This window comes from Pteropus medius, unplaced genomic scaffold, assembly GCF_902729225.1.
Source record: "Pteropus medius unplaced genomic scaffold, Ma_sr-lr_union100, whole genome shotgun sequence".
Taxonomy (NCBI): domain Eukaryota; kingdom Metazoa; phylum Chordata; class Mammalia; order Chiroptera; family Pteropodidae; genus Pteropus; species Pteropus medius.
This window is the reverse complement of record NW_024349803.1, coordinates 4146291-4166570: the sequence shown is the minus strand read 5'-3', so window position 1 is coordinate 4166570 and position 20280 is coordinate 4146291. Positions and strand designations below refer to the sequence as shown.

Genomic DNA, 20280 nt, shown 5'->3' with positions numbered 1-20280 from the left:
GCATCATTTTCAAAGCTTAGATCTAATCTCAGTACAGCTAAAGGTGAAGATCAAGGTCATGTGGCTGTGTGGTTTGGGAAGGCCATAGAACAGGGCCATTCCTAATGTACCGTTAGGCCCATGCTGACCAAGACTCTGAAGTAAAGGGTGGGAAAGGGGCACTGCCCTTGCCACATATAATTATGCATATTTCCATCCCACTGTGGGAAGAAAGATCTTGGCCAACATGAGCAATAAGCGGGAGCTGCTAAGGAGCATTTCAGAACCACAAACTTTTAGGAAACAATAACCTAAGTCATGGAGAACATACACAATCGCTGCAGACCAGCACATGTTGCTGTGGAGTCTGAGTTCCAATGAGGCCCTGTAATTCCTGGAACCAGGAGGTTCTCCCATTCTGCAGGCTGTGGTGGAACAAACCCCCGGCCTAAGTATGTTCTGTATTTAAACCACTCCTTAAAGTCTTAAAGTATTTTAAAAATACCCAGCCACAGGGAAAGGGCTATCTGTAAGGCTAAAATACATACCACACAATCTGGGATAAGAGGAACAGGTGATTTTTTTTTTTTTTTAAGAACTAAAGAGATAAAAATTTTCCATTCAGTTATCATGGATTATGTGATTACCTGTTTCCTTATATACAGAGTTACTGAATGTAACTGCAATGTTTTAAAAACACACACGTCCTCAGGAAGTGAATGGACGAAGCTAACTTCAAGAAGATAGAAACAGAAAAAGAATGATTCAGGAAGGTAAGAGAGAGATTAGAGGATTCATTCATTCAGTATTCATTAATTCAACAAATATTTACTGAGTTCCTACTGTGCTCCAGGCAAAGTTCTAGAGTTGGAGATTTAATCTGAAATTAATATTTGAAATTCCTTGTCTACAGGAGTTTACATTCTAGTAGGGGTCTCAAAACAGACAGGAAGCATATATAATAGCCCAGGGATATTCAATGTAATGCAGAACAATGGAGAGATATAATTAGTGAGGAAGGCCTTCCTGAAGAGAAGTAAGAAAAGAGATGTAGAAGGTAAGAGATGAGTTTGACTATAATTCTCAGTGGGGATTCATGGAAGAGTCTAAGACAATTCTGACCTTCGGGATGAAAATGCTGACACCAAACACCATCATTAGATTCGCATTATGCTTGAACGTTATACTATTTCTTGAAAGCCTCACAGCAACTCTGGGAGGTAGGTATTACTATACCTGTTAGGGATGAATAAACAAAGGCTGCTAAAGGCAATGTGGGTGATCTTCCCAAGGACACAGAGCTACAACACGAAGCTGGTTGCATACCCTGAAGCCTGTGTTCTTTACACCACACTACCCAGCCCCAGCTCCAGACACCACAAAGAATGGAGAGTAAGATGAGGGAACCAGTCCTGGCTCAAGGCACAGAGTGGGCATGATCATGGCCCTTTGGGGGCCAGTGGCAGGGCCTCTTGGCCAGAGTCCTCAGAGGGGAATAGAATGAGCTGAGCTAAGATGGACTATTACATATTCTCTCGTCTATCTTGAGGAAGGTGGGACAGAGGCCAGAGCTGGGTGAGCAGTCCCTAGAAAGCCTCCTGACCACATGCACAGGAGAAAAACAGGAACTGATCTTTAAGATAGAGTGACCTGGCCCATGAGCAAAATGGCCCTATGAATGTCCTGGGTTCTGGTCAGACAAATAACTCCTTTTCTTTTAGAGGGCATGGGGGTATGGGTTGAGATGGGGCTGGCCCAGGGTAGAAGTGTGTGGAGGGGGGTCTTCTCTTTAACAGTATGGATTCAGTAACAGCTTCTAAAATGCCTTATACACTGCCTTGCCATGTGGTAGGAGAGCTCTAAACTATTCAAAAATAAGAATACTTATGTTTGTGTGTATGTTTATATAAATGTAGCTCTAGTCTGTGCTTTCAGCCTTGCAATATAGTTATTCAGGTACGTGTTTTATTTCTCTGAATAGATTACTAAATCCTTGAGCACAAGGTCCATGACTGCTTCATCTCTTTATTCCCCCAAGTGTCAAATCTGATACACAGGTAGGCCTTCAATATGTGTTGAATTAATTAATGAATTGATTTGTATGGTACACACAAGACAGATAAACTATATTGCAATATGTCCAAAATCTTAAGAGTAATTCAGCCCAGGTCAAGATTCCCTTTGCAAAGTAGTAGAGCAGACTTGCCTCTTGCCAAGGGAACCATAAGTTTGCAGCTGCAGGAGCCCTTAGCTTTAAATGACACATGCAAGGCACCTTGTGTGCTTATAAATGTGATGTTCCAGAGTCCCCTGTGTGAGCTGGTGGCTGGGAGAGTGCTTTGGCCTCCCACCTGTCTCCCCAAGGCTCTCTTTACATGCTGGACACTTCTCCACGTCAGGCATGCCACCTGGTCTAGAACAAAAGAACCTGCTCTGCCCAGCCCAGGCCTCAGGAAATGTAATATCGGCAACCCTGAAAAACAGCATACAGAGGGAAAGACACTGACATACCCTCAGTTACAGACTGTGACACTCCACGTGCTGTCTGGAAAATGCATTAGGCCAGTGGGTTCATTTGCTAGGTCTGCTATAACAAAATACTGCAGCTTGGATGGCTTCAACAACAAATGTATTTTCGTACAGTTCTGAAGGCTAAAAGTCAAAGATTGAGGTGTCAATAGGTTTGGTTTCCTCTGAGGCCTCTCTCCTTGGTTTAGAGATGGTCACCTCCTCCTTGTGTCCTCATACGGTTTTTTCTCTGTGCACACACATCCCTGTTGTCTGTGTCTAAATTTCCTCTTCTTATGAGGACACCAGTCAGATTGGATTAGGGCCCACCCATAAGGCCTCATTTAAACTTAATCACTTCTTTAAAGGCCCCATCTCCAAATACAGTCACAATCTGAGATACTGGGGGGTTAGGACTTCATCATATAAATTTGGGGGTGAACACAGTTCAGAAAGACTGGATTCAAGTCCATTGTCCTGGCTATGTGATCATGGACAAGTTGCTAAGCCTGTCTGAGCTTTCGTTTCCTTATTTGAAAACTAGGCTCCTGGGTTTTATGAGAATCAAAGAAATTACTATGTAGAGAGTGCCTGGCACACAGTGGGTGCTCAAGGAATACTGGTTCCCCTCTCAGCCAATAAGTAGGGATATTCGGACTCTCAGATGTACAAGGCAACTTGCTTATGGACCACCGGTGGGTGGGAGGAGAGAAGTGCTCATGGCTACTTTTAGCCCTGCCCTATAGGCCCCAAGGAGAAAGAAGGCTGCTGTGGAGCAGACACATTGAGGATATTTTTCTGACCACAGGAAATGGATCAGGTTTCAGTTACCTAATACCAAGCATACAGAGAAGGTCACTTAAGTGTGGGCAACTAACAGCCCTTGTTATTTGCATTGGATGAGAGGTTGAAATTTTGGTATAGATTGGGCTGGACTTTCTAAAGCCTGAAAATGAAGGAGTTGTTTAATATCTAAACTGACAGTAAAAGCTATGACGACTCCTATTTGAACTATTGCCTAAGACTTGTGAAAGGGAGATGAGATAAAGCTCTTTTAAGAGACTAAAACTTTCAATAAACTAGTTATCAGCACTTACTATTTCTTGTCTCTCTGGCATCTTATAACCCTTAATTAATACCCCTCATAGCACCAACAATTCACATCTTTCAACTTTTCTTGCAGTACAAGGTCCATCCAAAGCATTCGCCTAATTGAATTTTCCCTTTAAATAAAATCTTTTATCTCACTCGATTTTACCATCTGTGCACACAAAACCCTAAGCCTCTTACAAACCACTTTTTTAAAAGTATGTTAAAATAAAGGCCATAGGTGACAAGCCCACAGTTAACATCATATTCAATGACGAAAAAATAAAAGTTTTTCCTCTAAGATTGGGAACAAGAGTGCCTATACCCATCATTTCTATTCAATATAGTACTGGAAGTCCTAGCCAGAGCAGTTAAGCAAGAAAAAGAAATAAAAGGCATCCAAATTAGAATGGAAGAAGTAAAATTGTCTGTTTGTAGGTGACATGATTTTATATATATAAAAAAAGCCTCAGACTCCACAAAAAATCTGTTAGAATAAACATATTCAGTGAAGTTTCATGATACAAAAATCAATATACGAAAATGAGTTGCCTTTCTATGTGAACTATCCAAAAAGAGAAATTAAGAAAACAATTTCGTTTCAATAGCATCAAAGAAAATAAAATACTTAGGAATAAATTTAACCAAGGAGATGAAAGATCCATACACTGAAAACTATAAAACATTGATAAAAGAGGACGCAAATCCATGGAAAGATATCTTGTGTTCATGGACTGGAAGAATTAATATCATTAAAAGATCCATACTACCCAAAGCCATCAATAGATTCAATGCAATCCCTATCAAGATTCCAATGGCATTTTTTTTTACAGAAGTAGGAAAAAACAGTGTTCTTGAATGAAATGTTTCTTTCTGTTAAATGTGTATCTGGCTTTTTGTCCATGTCTTTTATTCCAGCCTGATGAATGGCCAGGCAGATTTTTACATTCTTAGACTGAGCTAATTTTTACTTTCTCAGAGTAAAGTAGGAAACTCAGGCCTTCCAGCTCAGTGGAGCCTCTAGAGCAGGGATTTTCCAACCCCTGGGCCACGGACCAATATATTGGTCTGTAGCCTGTTAGGATCCAGGCTGCACAAGAGAGGTGAGCAGCAGGTGAGCGAGCGAAGCTCCCTCTGTATCTGCAGCAGCTCCCCAGCGCTAGCATCACCGCCTCAGCTCCGCCTCAGATCATCAGGCATTAGATTCTCATAGGAGCACCGGTCCCTGGTACCAAAAAGGTTGGGGACTGCTGCTCTAATGGATCTGGCTCCAGCTGCCATCTGACTGCAGCTGTGTGAGAGGCCATACGCGAGGTAAGAGGAAACATGGGCCACAGCAATCCACAAAATTGTGTGAGAAAATAATGCCTTGTATTTAGACACTAAATTTTGGGATGGTTCGTTACACATAAGTAGATTATTGAATGAGCTATAATTGAAGCAGATATCTCTCTTGATGGCAAGATAAATACCCCCCTCCCCAAATTAGATCCTTAGAAGGAGGAAACAGGGAAGAGGAGTGAACCTAAATTGGACAAAGCACCTAGTCAAAGGAGACTGAGTATTAACCTCTGGTGATAGAAGTCAGAGAGTAGCTATCTCTGGGGGGTGGAGGGTTGACTGGAAAGTGCATGAGAAAGGCCTCTAGATTGCTGGAAATGTTTTATACCTTGATGTGGGCAGTGGTTATATGGACACATACATATGTAAGAATTCATTAAGCTGTATACTCAAGATAACAAGTAGAAATGGAGCTCGGGAGCTAATTTCTATTACAGAGTAATAAGGAAAAGTTAACGAACTCCATGAAATGTACATCTGCCATAAACATATATAAGTAAAATTAAGGGACTGTGACTGATACATGAAGTAAACAAATATTTATGTAGAAAAAAAAGTATTAAAAATGAGTCTAAACATTTGGTATCTAAACAAGATACCAAAAAGAAACAAGATTGAGGGAAGGAAATTTAAAAAGAATATAAAATTACAAAATTGCTGGAATATTCATTCTCAGAATTCCCATTTTGTGAATTAAATTAGAGTAGACTGTACACTCTTCAAGGTCATTGTCCCTGGAACTGGAGATGACAGGAAGCTGTAAAATCATCTTTCATTAGTTCTCAAACTGGGTTGCGCACTGGGATCTCTGGGGGAGCTTTGAAAAATACCGATACCTGGTTCCACCCTAGAGAATCTGATGTAATTGGGCTGGGCTGTGGCCTTAGAATCAGGATTTTTTAAAGTTCCTCAGGTGATTTCTTCATGCTGCCAGGGTTGAGAACCACTGGTCAATTTCAACCACTTTTTTACAAATGACAACAGGGAGGCCCGGTACTGACAAATGACTTGTGAAATATCCATTAATTGGCTGCAGCCAGTTTTCTCTGATGTGCCCTAATAGGAGGGAGCTGTGGCATGGATAATACCAAACAGTAAATAATCTAAAAATAATTTCTATTTGGTTTGGGAAAACAGCACGTGACTTCCCAGCCACTGACGGGCCTGGATAATTCAGTTTGGCTCAAATGAATGTGCCTTTTCCTGAGTTTATACTGACAGCCCAGGACTATGCTGAGGTATAGAAGAAAGGTGGCCAAACTAAATGCTGGCTGTGGCCAGTTCCACAGTGGGCAACAGACAGGCTGTCAAAGGAACACAGTTAACTACATGGACATGAGGACTTCTCTTATCAGAGGGTTCCACAGTGGGACCCTTTCTAGGTGTTTTACAAAAAAGTGCTTTTTCTTGACCCTTTACGCTGTGAGGGTTGGGGACCAGAGGTATGAAGAGGGAGTGAAGGGTGAGAGGCTCATGGTTACCAAAGATCTCTTTTGTGCTAGGTTTTACCATAAGCATTTCTATAAATAGCATATGCTCCAAATAACCCTGAATGAAGCGTTCTATTACCCCTATTATAGAGAGGAGGAAAGTGAGACTTAGAGAGGTTGTATAACCACCATGGTAGAGCCAGTATGGAAACTCAAGCTTGTCATACTCTGTCCAAGAGGGACAGTCTAGGTTCAAAGCTGAAAGCAAGCTGCAGATGGACTTGGGACAGAACCTTGGATTTGAAGTTCTCCTAAACCAACTTTGCCTCCCTATTTTTTTCAGCTCTAACAGTCTAAAGGCAGCAACAAAGAGACATCCAGAAGTGTCTGTGGCAGCCATGAAGAACAGAACTGACCAAGAGCTTAGCAGCTGCTTTCTGAAACATGTCACCTGCATTTGTGCTGAGCCCACATCTCCCATGCATTGTGCTGCTCCCCTCGATGTCTGTGTCCAGTAGGGATATGAAGAGGGACCCATTGCTGGGAGACATGGGGCTCTGACAAAAGCTTTGCCAAATCTTCCTTAGACTGGGGGCACAACCAGGATGCTACCACCAAACCTTACTTCCCCTCCTCCTTTCCTGGGTCAGGTCTGCATGAAAGCCTGATTGATGGCTCTCACAGCCTTTTCTTGCTCCTTCCCTGGTTTCTCACACAGGCAGCTCCCTTAATAAAACCCTCAAGTGTTTAATTCCATCTTGGCAACAGCTTCTCAGAGAACCTCAATGTCCCTACCCACTGGTGGCCCTAACCATACACACATCACTGTGGGAGGAAAGAGGGAGGAAAGAAGGTCACCTTCTGCTGACTCGCCTAAAGGAACCTGGTCTGAGATTTTGACAGTGAAGACTACAGAGTATAAACCAAATTCCCAAAGAGGTGCCAAAAAGGAGATACTTCAGGGGAAACAGTTCACAGGAAGCCTCCTCTGGCATCTGTTACTTTCGGTTTCACTGAGACAAAGGGGAGGCCGCCTTTTATAGGGAAAGTTCCCACCCAGGTTCCCAATTGCTTCAAATTTATGCAAATGTGGTTTTCAAATTCCTACACTTCTGATTGGTCTGAATCATGTAGTTCTGATTCGTTGTTGCAGAGCAGTTCTGATCGGCTGGTATAGATGCAAATGAGAATGTAATTGTGCAGTTCTGAATGGACAGGGCAGGTCTCAATCCATTGGTGGAAAAACAAAACCAGGGCTTTCGTGCAGTGGTGACTCAGCCGCATAAACAAGCAGGACACAGTGCAGGAAGCCTGTCCAGTCTGAGGTTCTTTTGAGTATACAGAGTATATGATGAGCCCGTCAGCAAATGGTTCTTAGACTTTTATTATTTATAAAATTTGGGCCCTTAGTTGACCATCAGGAGTCCATCTCAGCAGATAAATTCCTTCTTGGGGTTTATATCAAATAAATCTTTCTTCTTGGGGTCCACAAAAACAGATTTCTCCATATGTTTGGCTTCATCATTGCTCTCAGTGCCAAGTAGAACACAGTCCAGGTGACATGCAACTAACTAGTAGCCCAACTAGTCCTAATGTATCTGCCAAGAAGTCATCTTTTATTGGCACTAGTGCCCACTTGGAAATGGTAGGGATTCTCTTCCCATCTGGTTAGGTCCTTTGGGGAAGACATTCAAACCCTGCAGCTTCAGTAACTCTTTATAGGAAGAGTTTCTTGTCATCTTTTCTCCTTTGGGGAAAAAAAGCAGACAAACAATATGCTGATTGTAAAACACCTAGAAAGAAAGTGGTGAATGCTCACAATCGCCAGTATTATTTAGCGTTGTTCTGGAAATACTAGCCAATGCCACTAAGTAAGAGAAAGGAAAAGAGGTTTAAGAGAATTTATTAAGGTATGGAAGTGATTTACAAAATATGCAAACTCTACGGCCATGCCACCCCGAACAAGCCTGATACCATCTGATCTTGGAAGCTAAGCAGGGTCAGGCCTGGTTAGTACTTGGATGGGAGACCACCAGGGAAGATCAGGTGCTGCAGGTGTAAAAAATAAAAAAATAAGGGATTGTAAGCTGACAAAATATGCAAACAATAGCTACATATAAATATAGTAAAAGATAAGAACATAATTACAATAAGAACAAAACAGATTAATGTCTAGAAACATATTTAACAAAAATTGTGTAAGGCCAATATGATGAAAACTCCACTGAGGGACAGAAAAAACATTTAAAAATTCAGATACCTTATTCTTGCATAAAAACGATATTTTAAGATCCAATTCTCCAAATATTACTTTGATATTTAATACATATATGAATATTTTAATAAATATCCATTTAATGCCTCTCTGTATTGTTGATGTAAGAAATGTTCAAACCTGAAGATAATTTTAATGAGTTTATTTGAGCCAAACCAGGACAATTGCTGGGAAGCGAAATCTCAGGGGATTAAGAAAATGAGCAGGGAATGGCAATTTTGCAGCTTATTTCATAAATTAGAAATCAAAGGAGGTGTAAGAAGGGTTACATGAAATCCATTGGTGGTAGATTAAGGGGGTAGGAGAAAGTAAAGTGTTGGGGGGGAATCTCTGGGATTGGATAAAAAGTAAAACAGAGGGATACATAATTATTTTACATTGATGGGTACAGGAAAGTTAATAATTAACATTGAGCAAACAGAGATGGTATGCAGAGGACAAGATGACCATGAGGGGTTCCTGGCCTCCTCCTCTGATGCAGTGGGTTATGCTCTGAGGGGTCCAGAAAAAGGGGATAACTCTGACCTTTCAAGGTTATGTTCTCTTAGATGCAAAGGCAATAGACAGGCTCACTGAAGGTAAAGATTGACCTTTGTCAAGGGAGCTACAGGCCCAAGACATGACTATGCACCACTTTTAGTTAGGAATTTTTATGCTTATGTGCTGGCTGGAAAATTTCTGCTTGGGTATCGCCCATGGAAGCATAGGCTGTCACCCATGGGAACATAACATTCTAACAATAAGCCTTCTGCTTCTGTACCCCTGCCTGCACACCCGAACTGTGGGTTGACAGGTAGTGAATAGGAGAAAAATAGACCTTTGTGTTTAAGACAGAATGAGGAATGGGATTTAGAGCTTAAAAACCCTGTACCTCTACACTCCAGGGCTGCTTAATTTGGGGTCTGTGTACCCCTGGCAGACCCAGCTGGCTGAATAAAGGGTGCATTTCTTATAACTCACTGATTTCTGGTGGTCCATGTGTCTATCGGGAGCTGGTGGCTACAACACTTAGACCATACTATGTGATTAATTTCAGTCTCTGTGTTTGTAAGGCCCCTTGTGCAGGCATCTCCTGAGCATCTCAGGTTTGGTATGTGGTCTCTTTTTATCCAGATTTAACCATGTCTTTTTGTTTTCTGTAATTCTGATGCTTTGACATGTGGAGAATTGCTGACCGTGGATCTACTACCCTCCTCTTGTTAGTCAATTCTTAGAGCAAACAACTCTCCTTTCACATGCAAAGCAAGCAGTTGGTGATCCCAACCTCTCTCTTTATCATCTCTCACATTCCAAGCTACTATTACCTGCCCTAATCACACCAGGGCCACATACCAATACAATCAGGGCACGCGGAAATTATTCAACCGAACCAATCCCAATTTACCCTGCCTCTCTTTCTTCCCCACAAAATCACAAGGCTTCAGCCCGCTAGTTACCTTTATCTTTACCTGAGATCAACATCAGTGTTCTCTCCTGTGGCCCTGAATGGTGCTGGTCTTGGGAACTGTGAGTAAGAAACTTAATTTTTCAATGACAATTATCTCTTGATCTGTTGGCCTTCCTAAACCTCATTTTCTTATTAGTATACTGTTTTAAAACACACTCCAATGAAAATAGCAGATTTTTAGTGTGTGCTACTAAAGTTAATACAGAAAAATAATCAAGCGGAAATAACCATGAAAATTCTGAAAATAAACATAGGTAGGGTAGTGGGGAAGAGGGGATCGATGGAGTGGCTGATGGAGGGTGGGGAGACAGGGATGGCATAATGAGCTATGAAATGGTTTTATGTATATAGTGGGTACAAATTTCAGCCTATAGGAATCAAGTGTAAAAGAAATATTTATTTTCAGTAACTTAATTTTAATTTTGACCTCCCTTGGCCAGGGTGAAAACGAAATTCAGTCATGTCAGCACCTCGTACCCCCGACCCCCATTTCCCACACGGCTCTAAGAATTGTTGGGCTTACATATTACACAGGCATCAGGGGTGGGCTTCTGAGACTTGCTGGCTCATCTCTTCACCCTACATCCTTGTTTGCAGTTGTCTGCTGCAACTTTTGTGACATAGTCATGTGCCACATATGTTACCAGTTCAAGGTTTGTGTGCCCAATGCTTCAAAAGGCCAATATTCAAAATATCAGAGTTTGGAGTAAGAAAAGTTTATTGATCGAGAAAGCATGAGCTCAAGAAGATGGGGCCTTAAAGATTCCTCAAATCCTTCTTAAGAGAGCCCAGAATTCAGGCTTCTTTTTATACCAAGAGAAGGGAGAATGGGCGGGGCAAGAGTGGCATGTCACCTCGGCACCAACAGGGATCCAAGGAAGAGTGCAAAATCTCTAAATCTCTTTGTTCCCAAGTCCTCTGACCCTTGCCGATCTGTGTCCAGTCTTCAGGCTCCTGCAAACCTTTGCCAAACCTCAAGCCTGAAGAATTCCTCTAATATCTACAGCAGGAGTTATTTGCCAAGGGAGAAATACAGGCCAGAATTGATAGTCAGAGAGAGCAAGTGTGTTACTCTGTTACAGACATCTCCGTCAATGACTGACTGTATATGTGGTGACAGTCCCATAAGATTTGAATGGAGCTGAAAAATTCCTATCACCTAGTGACTTGTAGTACAATGTATCACTGTTTTGTACAGGTCTCAGCCTTTTAGTAATGCTATCAGCTAGAAATGCCTGGGGGGCACTCATCTGGGCGCTGGTGAGCTCACGGACAGCTTTCTAAATCAAGGTTACAACTGCAGCGACCCTTTGGTTCTTATTAGGAACTCTAAACACCGTGAGTAGTGACAGAGGTACACACGGTGCTGTAGGAGCACTGAGAGGGAGGACTGCTTCTAGGAAAAGGTGACTTTTGAGCTGGACGTTGAAACATAGGGCTGACTCCACGCGGCAAAAAATGGGTGGGAGTGCACGGAGCACTGCAGTGGAAACGGCACAAGTAAAGCTCCTGCTAAAGCGAAACTAGGTCTGATTTCCTGAGCCCACCTAGACTGGCGGAGTGAAGAGGCAATTCCCAGGAACATGCTGGGACCAGGGAATGAGCCTCAGAACGAACCATGTGGCTGCAGATTAACCACTCTACAGAGCTGGCCCTAGTGACCACTGGAGAGAAGGAAAGAAATCGTGGACGGGACTATCTCTGTAGATATTTCCAGGCCTGAGTCAAAATTTAATATGTTCCCTTCAAACTTTGAAACTGGAGTGCCAGGGATTTCTACATGTGTCTTTTTCTGCTCCCTAATTGAAAGGGTAACCGTACAACCTGGATTTCTCATGGGTTCTCATGGATTTCTCATCGCCCCTCTTCTGGAAGAAAAGGCCTTGGAGAGGAGGGAAGGTCTAAAATAATCCAGTGAAAAACAAGAAATGCAGGCAGTCTTGCCTGTCAGATCTGAATCCCTGCTGTACTTTTATCTGTACCTTATCCACAAGAGGAATTCGCAGAATCTCTTCCTTTATTCATACTATTCCATCATTCAGATTAGTATCAGCAAACACAACTAGAAAACACCAGATGATTCCAACTTCAGAGTCAGTTTTATCTGGTTTTCTCAGACATAATTCCTACCTGGAATTTAACTGGTTTCCAAATTTCTTATACATTCATATGAAATTCTATCCTAGTCACTCTAAGTTTGCATTTTAGTCATGCGCCACTTCTTTATTTAAATGCCGTTTCCCCCCTACCTGAAAACAGCAAAGAAACAGTAATATTTTTGGATTGAATATTATTTTCATTTTCTTTCAGTGTTCAAAAGTCCTATTATTTCTTTGTAATAGATCTGAGACTTTTTTCCCTAGGGAAAATACACTCATTCCATATAAGCTAAGCTACTTCAAAGGTGTATGTTGAAATAATCATAGAAAATATACACTGAGTTATTTCCAACCATCATGAATTCTCATTCAACTATTATTTAGTGAACCCTGGCAGAGCAGGTGGCTCTGTAAGGAAGTAAAAACACAGCCCCTGTTTTCCAAGAAATGACTAATCTACTTGGGGAAATAAGACCCACTTACTCTAAGAGTGAAACCACACTGTTAAACAGGATGGAACTCTAGCCAGTGTGCCCTTCTCTAAGGTCACATCTTTCTCACACACAGTGGCATTTCTTGAGTGCCTTCACATGCCAGGCACTGGGGTAGGAGCTTCTGGATAGCTTTCTGAATCCCCTAACAACCCCATAAAGTATGAAAGATTTTATAAAGAATATTAGCAGAGAAACTAACCCTAAGAAGTCATTTCCCTCCCTGGATTCTTAGTTTTCATAAATCAAGAAAACAGTCACAATATTTCAAAGTTCAGTTTTTATGAGGCACTTGAGTAGTCAACATACTAGGATCACGTAAGATTGTTTATTACACTAAGGGGTGCAAAATGTTTTATCAAAGTAAATTTTGACTATCAACCAATAGAATCATTTTAGAGGGACTTAGTCAATATCTTATCCTTCTATAGAAAAAATCCTATTAGGAGACTAATTGCAAGGTCACTTTTATAAAATAAGCAATCAATAGTCATCAAAGTGCTACCAGACTAATCTGGTTTTTATATTCTCAGACTGACCTCTGCTGGACAGTCTATTAACCTGACTTTTTTTTTTCTCTTGAGAGAACGTAGCTAGGGAAGGAGCATTTTCCCCAAATTATATCTAATATTTAGATTTATATAGTTCAATTCTCAAATACTCATCAAGCCCTCCATACTACCTTACAGCAAAATCGTGTATTGCACTTGGCTGCCAGAGGCAAATGTCCATGAGCAAAGTAGGACACTGATGGGGTTATATGAGCTACCCATTATCAATGTTTCTTTTGATATTGTGTGCTCTTAGGCAGCCCAGGCTCTCTGGTGTGTATCTTAGAGATATTTAAGAATACCTGCTGATTGGGTCCCATTTCAGGGGCCTGTCAGGTAAAAACTACAGCTCCCTGAAAGTACCTCCTGGGTGCACATCTCACAGCTGGAATCCACTACTTTGTGGAGTTCACGCATGCCTCTAACTAGCCAATGGAGACGAGTCTGATACGTATGGTGCAAAGTGAACTCTAATATAAAGTCCTATGTTCCCATTCATATAAAATTGCAGAAAATGAACATCAAGAATGACCCTGAAAATCATCAGTACTTTTCCATTTCCAATATTCTTTTTAAATAGAGGCATATCTCGGAGATATTGCAGGTTCAGGTCCAGAGCACTGCAGTAAAGCAAGTATCACAATAAAGTGAGTCGCTCAAATGTTTTGGTTTCCCAGAGCACACAAAAGTTCTGTTTACGCTCTCCTGTAGCCTATTAAGTGTGAGATAGCATTAAGCCTAAAATAATAACGTACATACCTTAATTTAAAATACTTGATTGCTAAAAACCGCTAACCATCATCTGAACTTTCAGCGTGTCTTAATCTTTGCTAGTGGAAGGTCTTAAAACGCAGCATCTGAGTTATTTCCAACCATCATGAATTCTCATTCAACTATTATTTAGTGAACCCTGGCAGAGCAGGTGGCTCTGTAAGGAAGTACAATAGAGCAAAGTGTGATCAAATGGGGGCATGCCTGCAATGTCTGTTTCTAGTCATAAAAATTACAAAATTATTTGAAAATTTTGTAAAAGGAAAAAAAATAAAAAAAAAATAAAAATTACCTATAATCTCATCACCAAGTTATGTTAAAATTTTGGTTTATTTTGTTCCCGTCTTTTTCCTCCGTGTATGTGTGTGCACGCGTACAGGTGTGTCTCTTGACTTGGACCCATCCATTTTGTAGCTTCCCTTTTTCACGTAATATTCTATGGTGATTATTTTTCGTTAATAAATAATTGTAACACAATTTTTATTTTATGATGTTGCCAGATCGTAATGTATACAACCAAGATCTTACTATGAAACACTGGGGTTGTTCCTAAAATTAACGCTGAATGGTCTTATACATACATATGTGACCAAGTATTTTATTATTTCTTCAGAATACATTCTCTAGACAGGCTTACTAGGTCAAAGTTATAGGGTATGAACATTTTTAAGATTCCAAAACAAGCACTGCTAGAATTATTCTACAGAAATATAGCACCAGTTTCCACTTCCGCCATAGCACAGCAGTGCCCGTTTCACTTCACCCTCACACACGCTGAGAATTATAACTTAAAAAGTGCTTTGCCGCATCAATAGGTAAAAATACGGTTTTCCAGTCTAACATATTCATTACTCATGATCATAATTTTATTGGCCATTTGTATTTTTCCTGTTAATTATACATTCATGCCCTTTGCTCATTGTTCTATAGTACACTAATATTTTTATTTATAAGCGTTCTTTATATATTAAGGCTGTTGACTCTGTTGGTCTCAATGTGGTACACACGAACTAAGGTTGCTAATTCAAATATGCCCTAAAATTATTAGTTTGGGTGTGACTTTTCCTTTGGCTCAACAAAAAAAAAAACAAGTTTGGGTGTGACTTTTCCTTTGGCTCAACAACAAAAAAAAAACAAACAAAACCCCAACTCAAAAAGTATAGAACATCCCCCACTAAATACTGGGGAGACTAAAGTACAAAGTAGTTAACAAATAAACTATGAAGTAGAAATAGCCTGTGTACTCCGACTTACTGAACATGCCTCTACATTACGAAATTCTTGGAGCTTTTTTCTTCAGATGTTTTTAAAAGATATGTCACTTTAAGAATGTATGTATCAAAAGGATACTGATGTTAACTTGGTGGTTAGGCAGTTACAACGCTATTATTTAACAAAACCCTTTCTTTTTCATCTGTGAATGGTTATCTCTGTGGCTGAATACTAGTAACTTGTTCTGTTTTTAATCAATTACTTTACTATATAATGTCATTTAGAAATGTCTTTTTTTTCTTTGCGCAACAATTTTAACATAGTTATTTTGCCGTGGAAAATAAAATTCCATCTTACAGGAAAGAGAAAACTCCTCAAGGTCACTGATTGGCACCTTTATTTACATATTAGAACGAGTCAGCCACTGAAAATCCTAGAAAAAGAAAAGACAACATTCAGTCAAAAGAAATATTATCTTAAACTATATCCTCACTGTTTTGCTTACTCTAAAATCTACAAATCCAATTTTAACCATGTTTACCACAATGGTGGTAAATAAGGTTTGTCTTTGGTCTAGTGCTTTTCCCAAAAAGGAGGTAAAAACCCATAGTGAACCTTTCTGTCTTGTCCTATGAAACGACCTAAAATGACTTTCTGGGTCCTCTCCCATTAACAGAGTCTGAAAGAAACAGAAGTACATTCAAAAGAAGACAGGTGATAAAGATGTCCCGAAGAAGGGCTGAGCTCCCAGGTCTAAAAACCTGGGTGGGAAGGGCAGTGCACAGAAGTCTCTCCTAGGACTAACGCCGTCCTACTCATGTGGCTCTGACATAGGTGACTGCAGAGATTAGGTCTTCCCGATTATTACAACAGGAAGCAGCCAGCCTTCAGTGTGAATCAATAACAAATAGTAGATGGACAAGACAACTGATGAAAATTAACAGCTTGGAAACTATGTGCAGAATTCTACTGGAATGGGGATAAGTAATGTCAAAGAGGTAGATGTAAGAAATATAAAAATAATCCTCATGGAATTATAAAGGAAGAGATAAGACCTTGTATTTCTGCAGGAACACTCCTAAATTCATAGAGTACATAGAGAATAAATCATTAGATGCAGATCATTAGAAGGGTGAATTCACTAGCAGAGAGAAGACAATTCATTAGGGCTTTCCTATGACTAACACAGTTCTCAATACTATCTATTTTGTGTATGTGTGTTTGGAATACAGTAGTCTACCCTTATCCAAGAGGAATACATTCCAAGACCCCCAGTGGATGCCTGAAACTGTGGATCCTACCGAACCCTATCTATACTATGTTTTTCTTATTCATACATACCTATGATAAAGTTTAATTTATAGATTAAGCACAGTAAGAGATTAACACTAACTACAAATAAAATAGAACAATGATAACAATACACTATACTAAAAGTTATGGGAATGGCTTTGGGGCATTATTAAGTAAAATAAGAGCTACTTGAAGGACTGTGATACTGCAGACAGCCACTCTGATAACCAAGTCAGCTACTAAGTGATTAATGGACAGGTAGCTTATACATCATGGATACTCTAGACAAAGAGATGATTCATGTCCCATGCAGGATATAGTGGGACAGAACAAGATTTCATCATGCTACTCAGTATATAATTTACAACTTCTGAATTGTTCGTTTCTGAAATTTTCCATTTAATATTTTCAGATTGCAGTTAACCGAGGGTAACTGAAACTATGAAAAGCAAAACTGTGGATAAGGGTGGATTACTGTACTAACTGTTCTTTTGCTAGTTCCTTGAAGTGTAAAGTAAGGTTATTTGCGATTTTTCTTGTTTTCTGAGTAGGTATCTATTGCTATAAACTTCCCTCTTAACTACTTATTCTGCATCCCATGAGCTTTGGTATGTTGTGTTCCATTTTCATTTGTCTCAAGGTATTTTTTTATTTCTCTTTTGACTTCTTCCCTGAGCAGTTGGTTGTTTGGTAGCATGTTGTTTACTCTCTACATATTTGTGAATTTTCTTCTTGTAATTAATTTGTAGTTTCACACCATTGTGGTTGGAAAAGATGCTTAGTACGATTTCAATCTTCTTAAATTTATGAAGACTTGTTTTGTGACTTAAAATATGATCTATCCTGGAGAATGTTCCATGTGCACTGCAAAGAATGTGTATTTTGTTGCTTTTGGACAAAATGTTCTACATACATCTGTTAAGTCCATTTGGTCTAACGTGTCACTTAAGGCTAATGTTTCCTTATTGATTTTCGGATGATCTATCATTGATGTAAATGGGGTGTTAAAGTTCCCTGTGATTACTGTAATGCTGTCTATTTCTCCCTAAAGTTTGTTAATATTTGCTTTATATATTTAGGTGTTCCTATGTTCGGTACCTAAATATTTACAAATATTCTATCCTATTGTTGGGTTGATCTCATTATCGTTATGTAATGCCCTTCTTTGTCTTTATTACAATCTTCGTTTTAACATCTATTTTGTCTGATGTAAGTATAAATACCCCAGTTTTCTTTTGGTTTACATTTGCACGGAATATCTTTTTCTATCTCTTCACTTTCTGTATGTGTGTGTCTTTACATGTCAAGTGAGTCTCTTGTAGGAAGCGTAATGATGTGTCCTCTTTTTTTGATCCCTTCAGTAACTCTACGTCTTTTGATTGGAGAATTTAGTGCACTTAACATTTAAAGTAATTATTGATAGGTATGCCCTTTTTGTTGCTTTGCTAATTGTTTTCTGGCTGTTTTATATTTCCAATCTGTTCCTTTTGCAAAGTGTGAGAATTTGCTTACTGCCTTGTTTAAAAAAAAAAAATCTCACAGCAGATATGTGTATAAAGAACCATGACGAAACTAACTGAAAAAATTACCCGCTCTGAAAACAATGGCTGATACACAATTTGAAAGTATGGAGGACACGTATATGAGAGAGAGCAAGGGGCAGGACCAGGATCAGAGAACAAAATTAAGAATGAAAAGCAACTTAACCTGGGAAGAAAGAAGATCGTTTATTTTGTCGTTATAATCTACACTATAGTTTTACTTTAGAGGCCAAAGTAACTAATTTTGAATGTAACTGCACAAGTCGTCCTATTGTAGTTTCTCTCTCACTGTGCTTCCCTCACTGTCTTCTAGCATCTTTGGCCTTCTTTCAGTTCCTCAGACTTGCCGTACTCCCCCCTGCCAGAGCCTTTGCACATCTCTTCCCCTACTGCTTTGCTGAGTTTGTCCCTACTTATTAACCTTTGGGTCTTAGTTTAGGCATTATTTCCTCTGAGACGCCACCCCTGTGACCCCAATATAAAAGAGAGTCCTTTGCTGTATATACATTCAGAACTAGATTCCTTGCCTTCAGCACAACTGCCTCACTCTGTCATAATGCATCCAGTTGTGAGGTCACTGGGCTGTCCTCCCCTACCGTACTGTTAGCTCCCTGTGGGGGTGAAGCTGACCCCTGGTTTTGCTCACCATGCTATTCTTAGCACCTGACACAGCATACCTAACACATATCTCAACAAATATTTATTGAACAAATGAAAGTGCCAAACTCAGAAATGGTTTAGAAAGAACTCTCTGAACAACCCTGAGTTCTATTTGGTAGATACTTTTGGGGGTGAGAGGGGAGGTGCATTCATGCTTCTTGCTTAGCAATCGCGTTTACCTGGGCCTTCCGCATGGCTTGTGTCTCAATCATGATGTTGATAAGAGAGGGTTTAGTTGTGTCTGCCAAGCTTTGCTTCAGGGATTCTTGAAGTTCTTCTGGTGTTTGTACAAAATACCCTTTGCCTCCAAATGCAGTCATAATCTGCTCATAATGTAAGTTTGGCAGAAAACACGATGGAGGGGCCCTGAAAAAGGAGGTCATAAGTAAATAAGAAAAAAAAGTCATCCTCTGACATAATGGGAAAAAATTTAAGGTAAACCGAAAGGCATACTTTTATATCCAATACTTAAACTGAGATGCCAGTAGACTAAACTGTCCATATACAGCAAAGTCCAATATAAATTTTTGTGATGATAGATAAGTTTTATATCTGTGCTATCCAATGTAATAGCCACTAGTCACCTGTTGCTGTTGAAACATGACTAGTTAAAATAAGGAAATCAATTGGTTTCACTATTGTGTTTTAAAAATTTTATCAGAGTATAGCAGGCATGTATTAGTTTCATGTGTAAAACACAATGATTTGACATTTATGTACCTTATGATGTGATCACCATGATATATCTGTTAACCATCTGTCATTGTGCAAAGTTATTACACTATTACTGATAAAATTCCCTGTGCTATACATTACATCCTAATGTACGTAAATAATAAATATATATAATACATATAATATATATTATTAAAATAAATTATAAAAGGAATGGTTAATGAAAAACAGCAAATAACAACAAAACAAAAAATGAAGTCACTGAGGCATACCCACACCCTGCTCCACCCCCAGGCTGACTCACAAATTCACATCTCTCTCACACCACACAGCCAGTTACAACACCATCTCAGTCTGGCTGTGCCATCAGATGATCAAGATTTAGATAAGTAGTAAAAGGAAGGAAGACCTCTAGATATAAACATGTATTCCTACATGGTGTAATAGGAATAGCAGGACTGGGAGCATTTTCCAATAAGCTCTTTCATTAACAAGGCTTAGCAAACTCATTCGTCTGAGTCTTCAGTGGCTCCCGGATCATAAACTATTTACTGAAGTGCCCAATCATGGATGGTTGTGCAAAGAGGAATCATACAGACAAGATTCCTGCCCTTTAGAGGGGCTGACAACATAAATAAGCAATACTCACATCATGGAAGCACATCTCAATACAGCTGACTTTTTCCTTTCTCTCAGAAAGGAAAGAAAGGAAATACACATTATTCTGGGTTACTTACACTACAGTAGCATCTCTAGCATTTAACATTTCGTTCCAAGTATCTGCATCAAGACCTTGGTAAATTCCATTATTATTCACCACCAAAAGTACAATTGGCAAGTTGTACCTAAAATTGACAGCAAAATAGAAAGGAAATCATTCTTTGTTCTAAAGCAATTTATTTTCTTTGGGCTGAAATT

The 20280-nt window shown here is 39.7% G+C and overlaps 1 protein-coding gene and 1 pseudogene across 4 annotated transcripts in view; one reads left to right on the top strand and one right to left on the bottom strand.

The window, feature by feature from the left end:
- The first annotated feature begins 8286 nt into the window (after positions 1–8286).
- LOC120582611 (uncharacterized) lies at positions 8287–8405 on the top strand (annotated as a pseudogene).
- Positions 8406–14565: 6160 nt separating this feature from the next.
- Positions 14566–20280, bottom strand: part of HACL1 (2-hydroxyacyl-CoA lyase 1) — a 29794-nt gene continuing 24079 nt past the window's right edge. For all 4 annotated transcript variants that reach the window (XM_039837078.1, XM_039837079.1, XM_039837080.1 and 1 more), the window contains 3 exons: positions 20100–20207; positions 18867–19053; positions 14566–15626 (listed from right to left, as the gene is read on the bottom strand). In XM_039837078.1, coding sequence (XP_039693012.1) covers positions 15594–15626; positions 18867–19053; positions 20100–20207 — 328 coding nt within the window. In that variant the 3' untranslated portion in view covers positions 14566–15593. The remainder of the gene's footprint in view (positions 15627–18866; positions 19054–20099; positions 20208–20280) is intronic.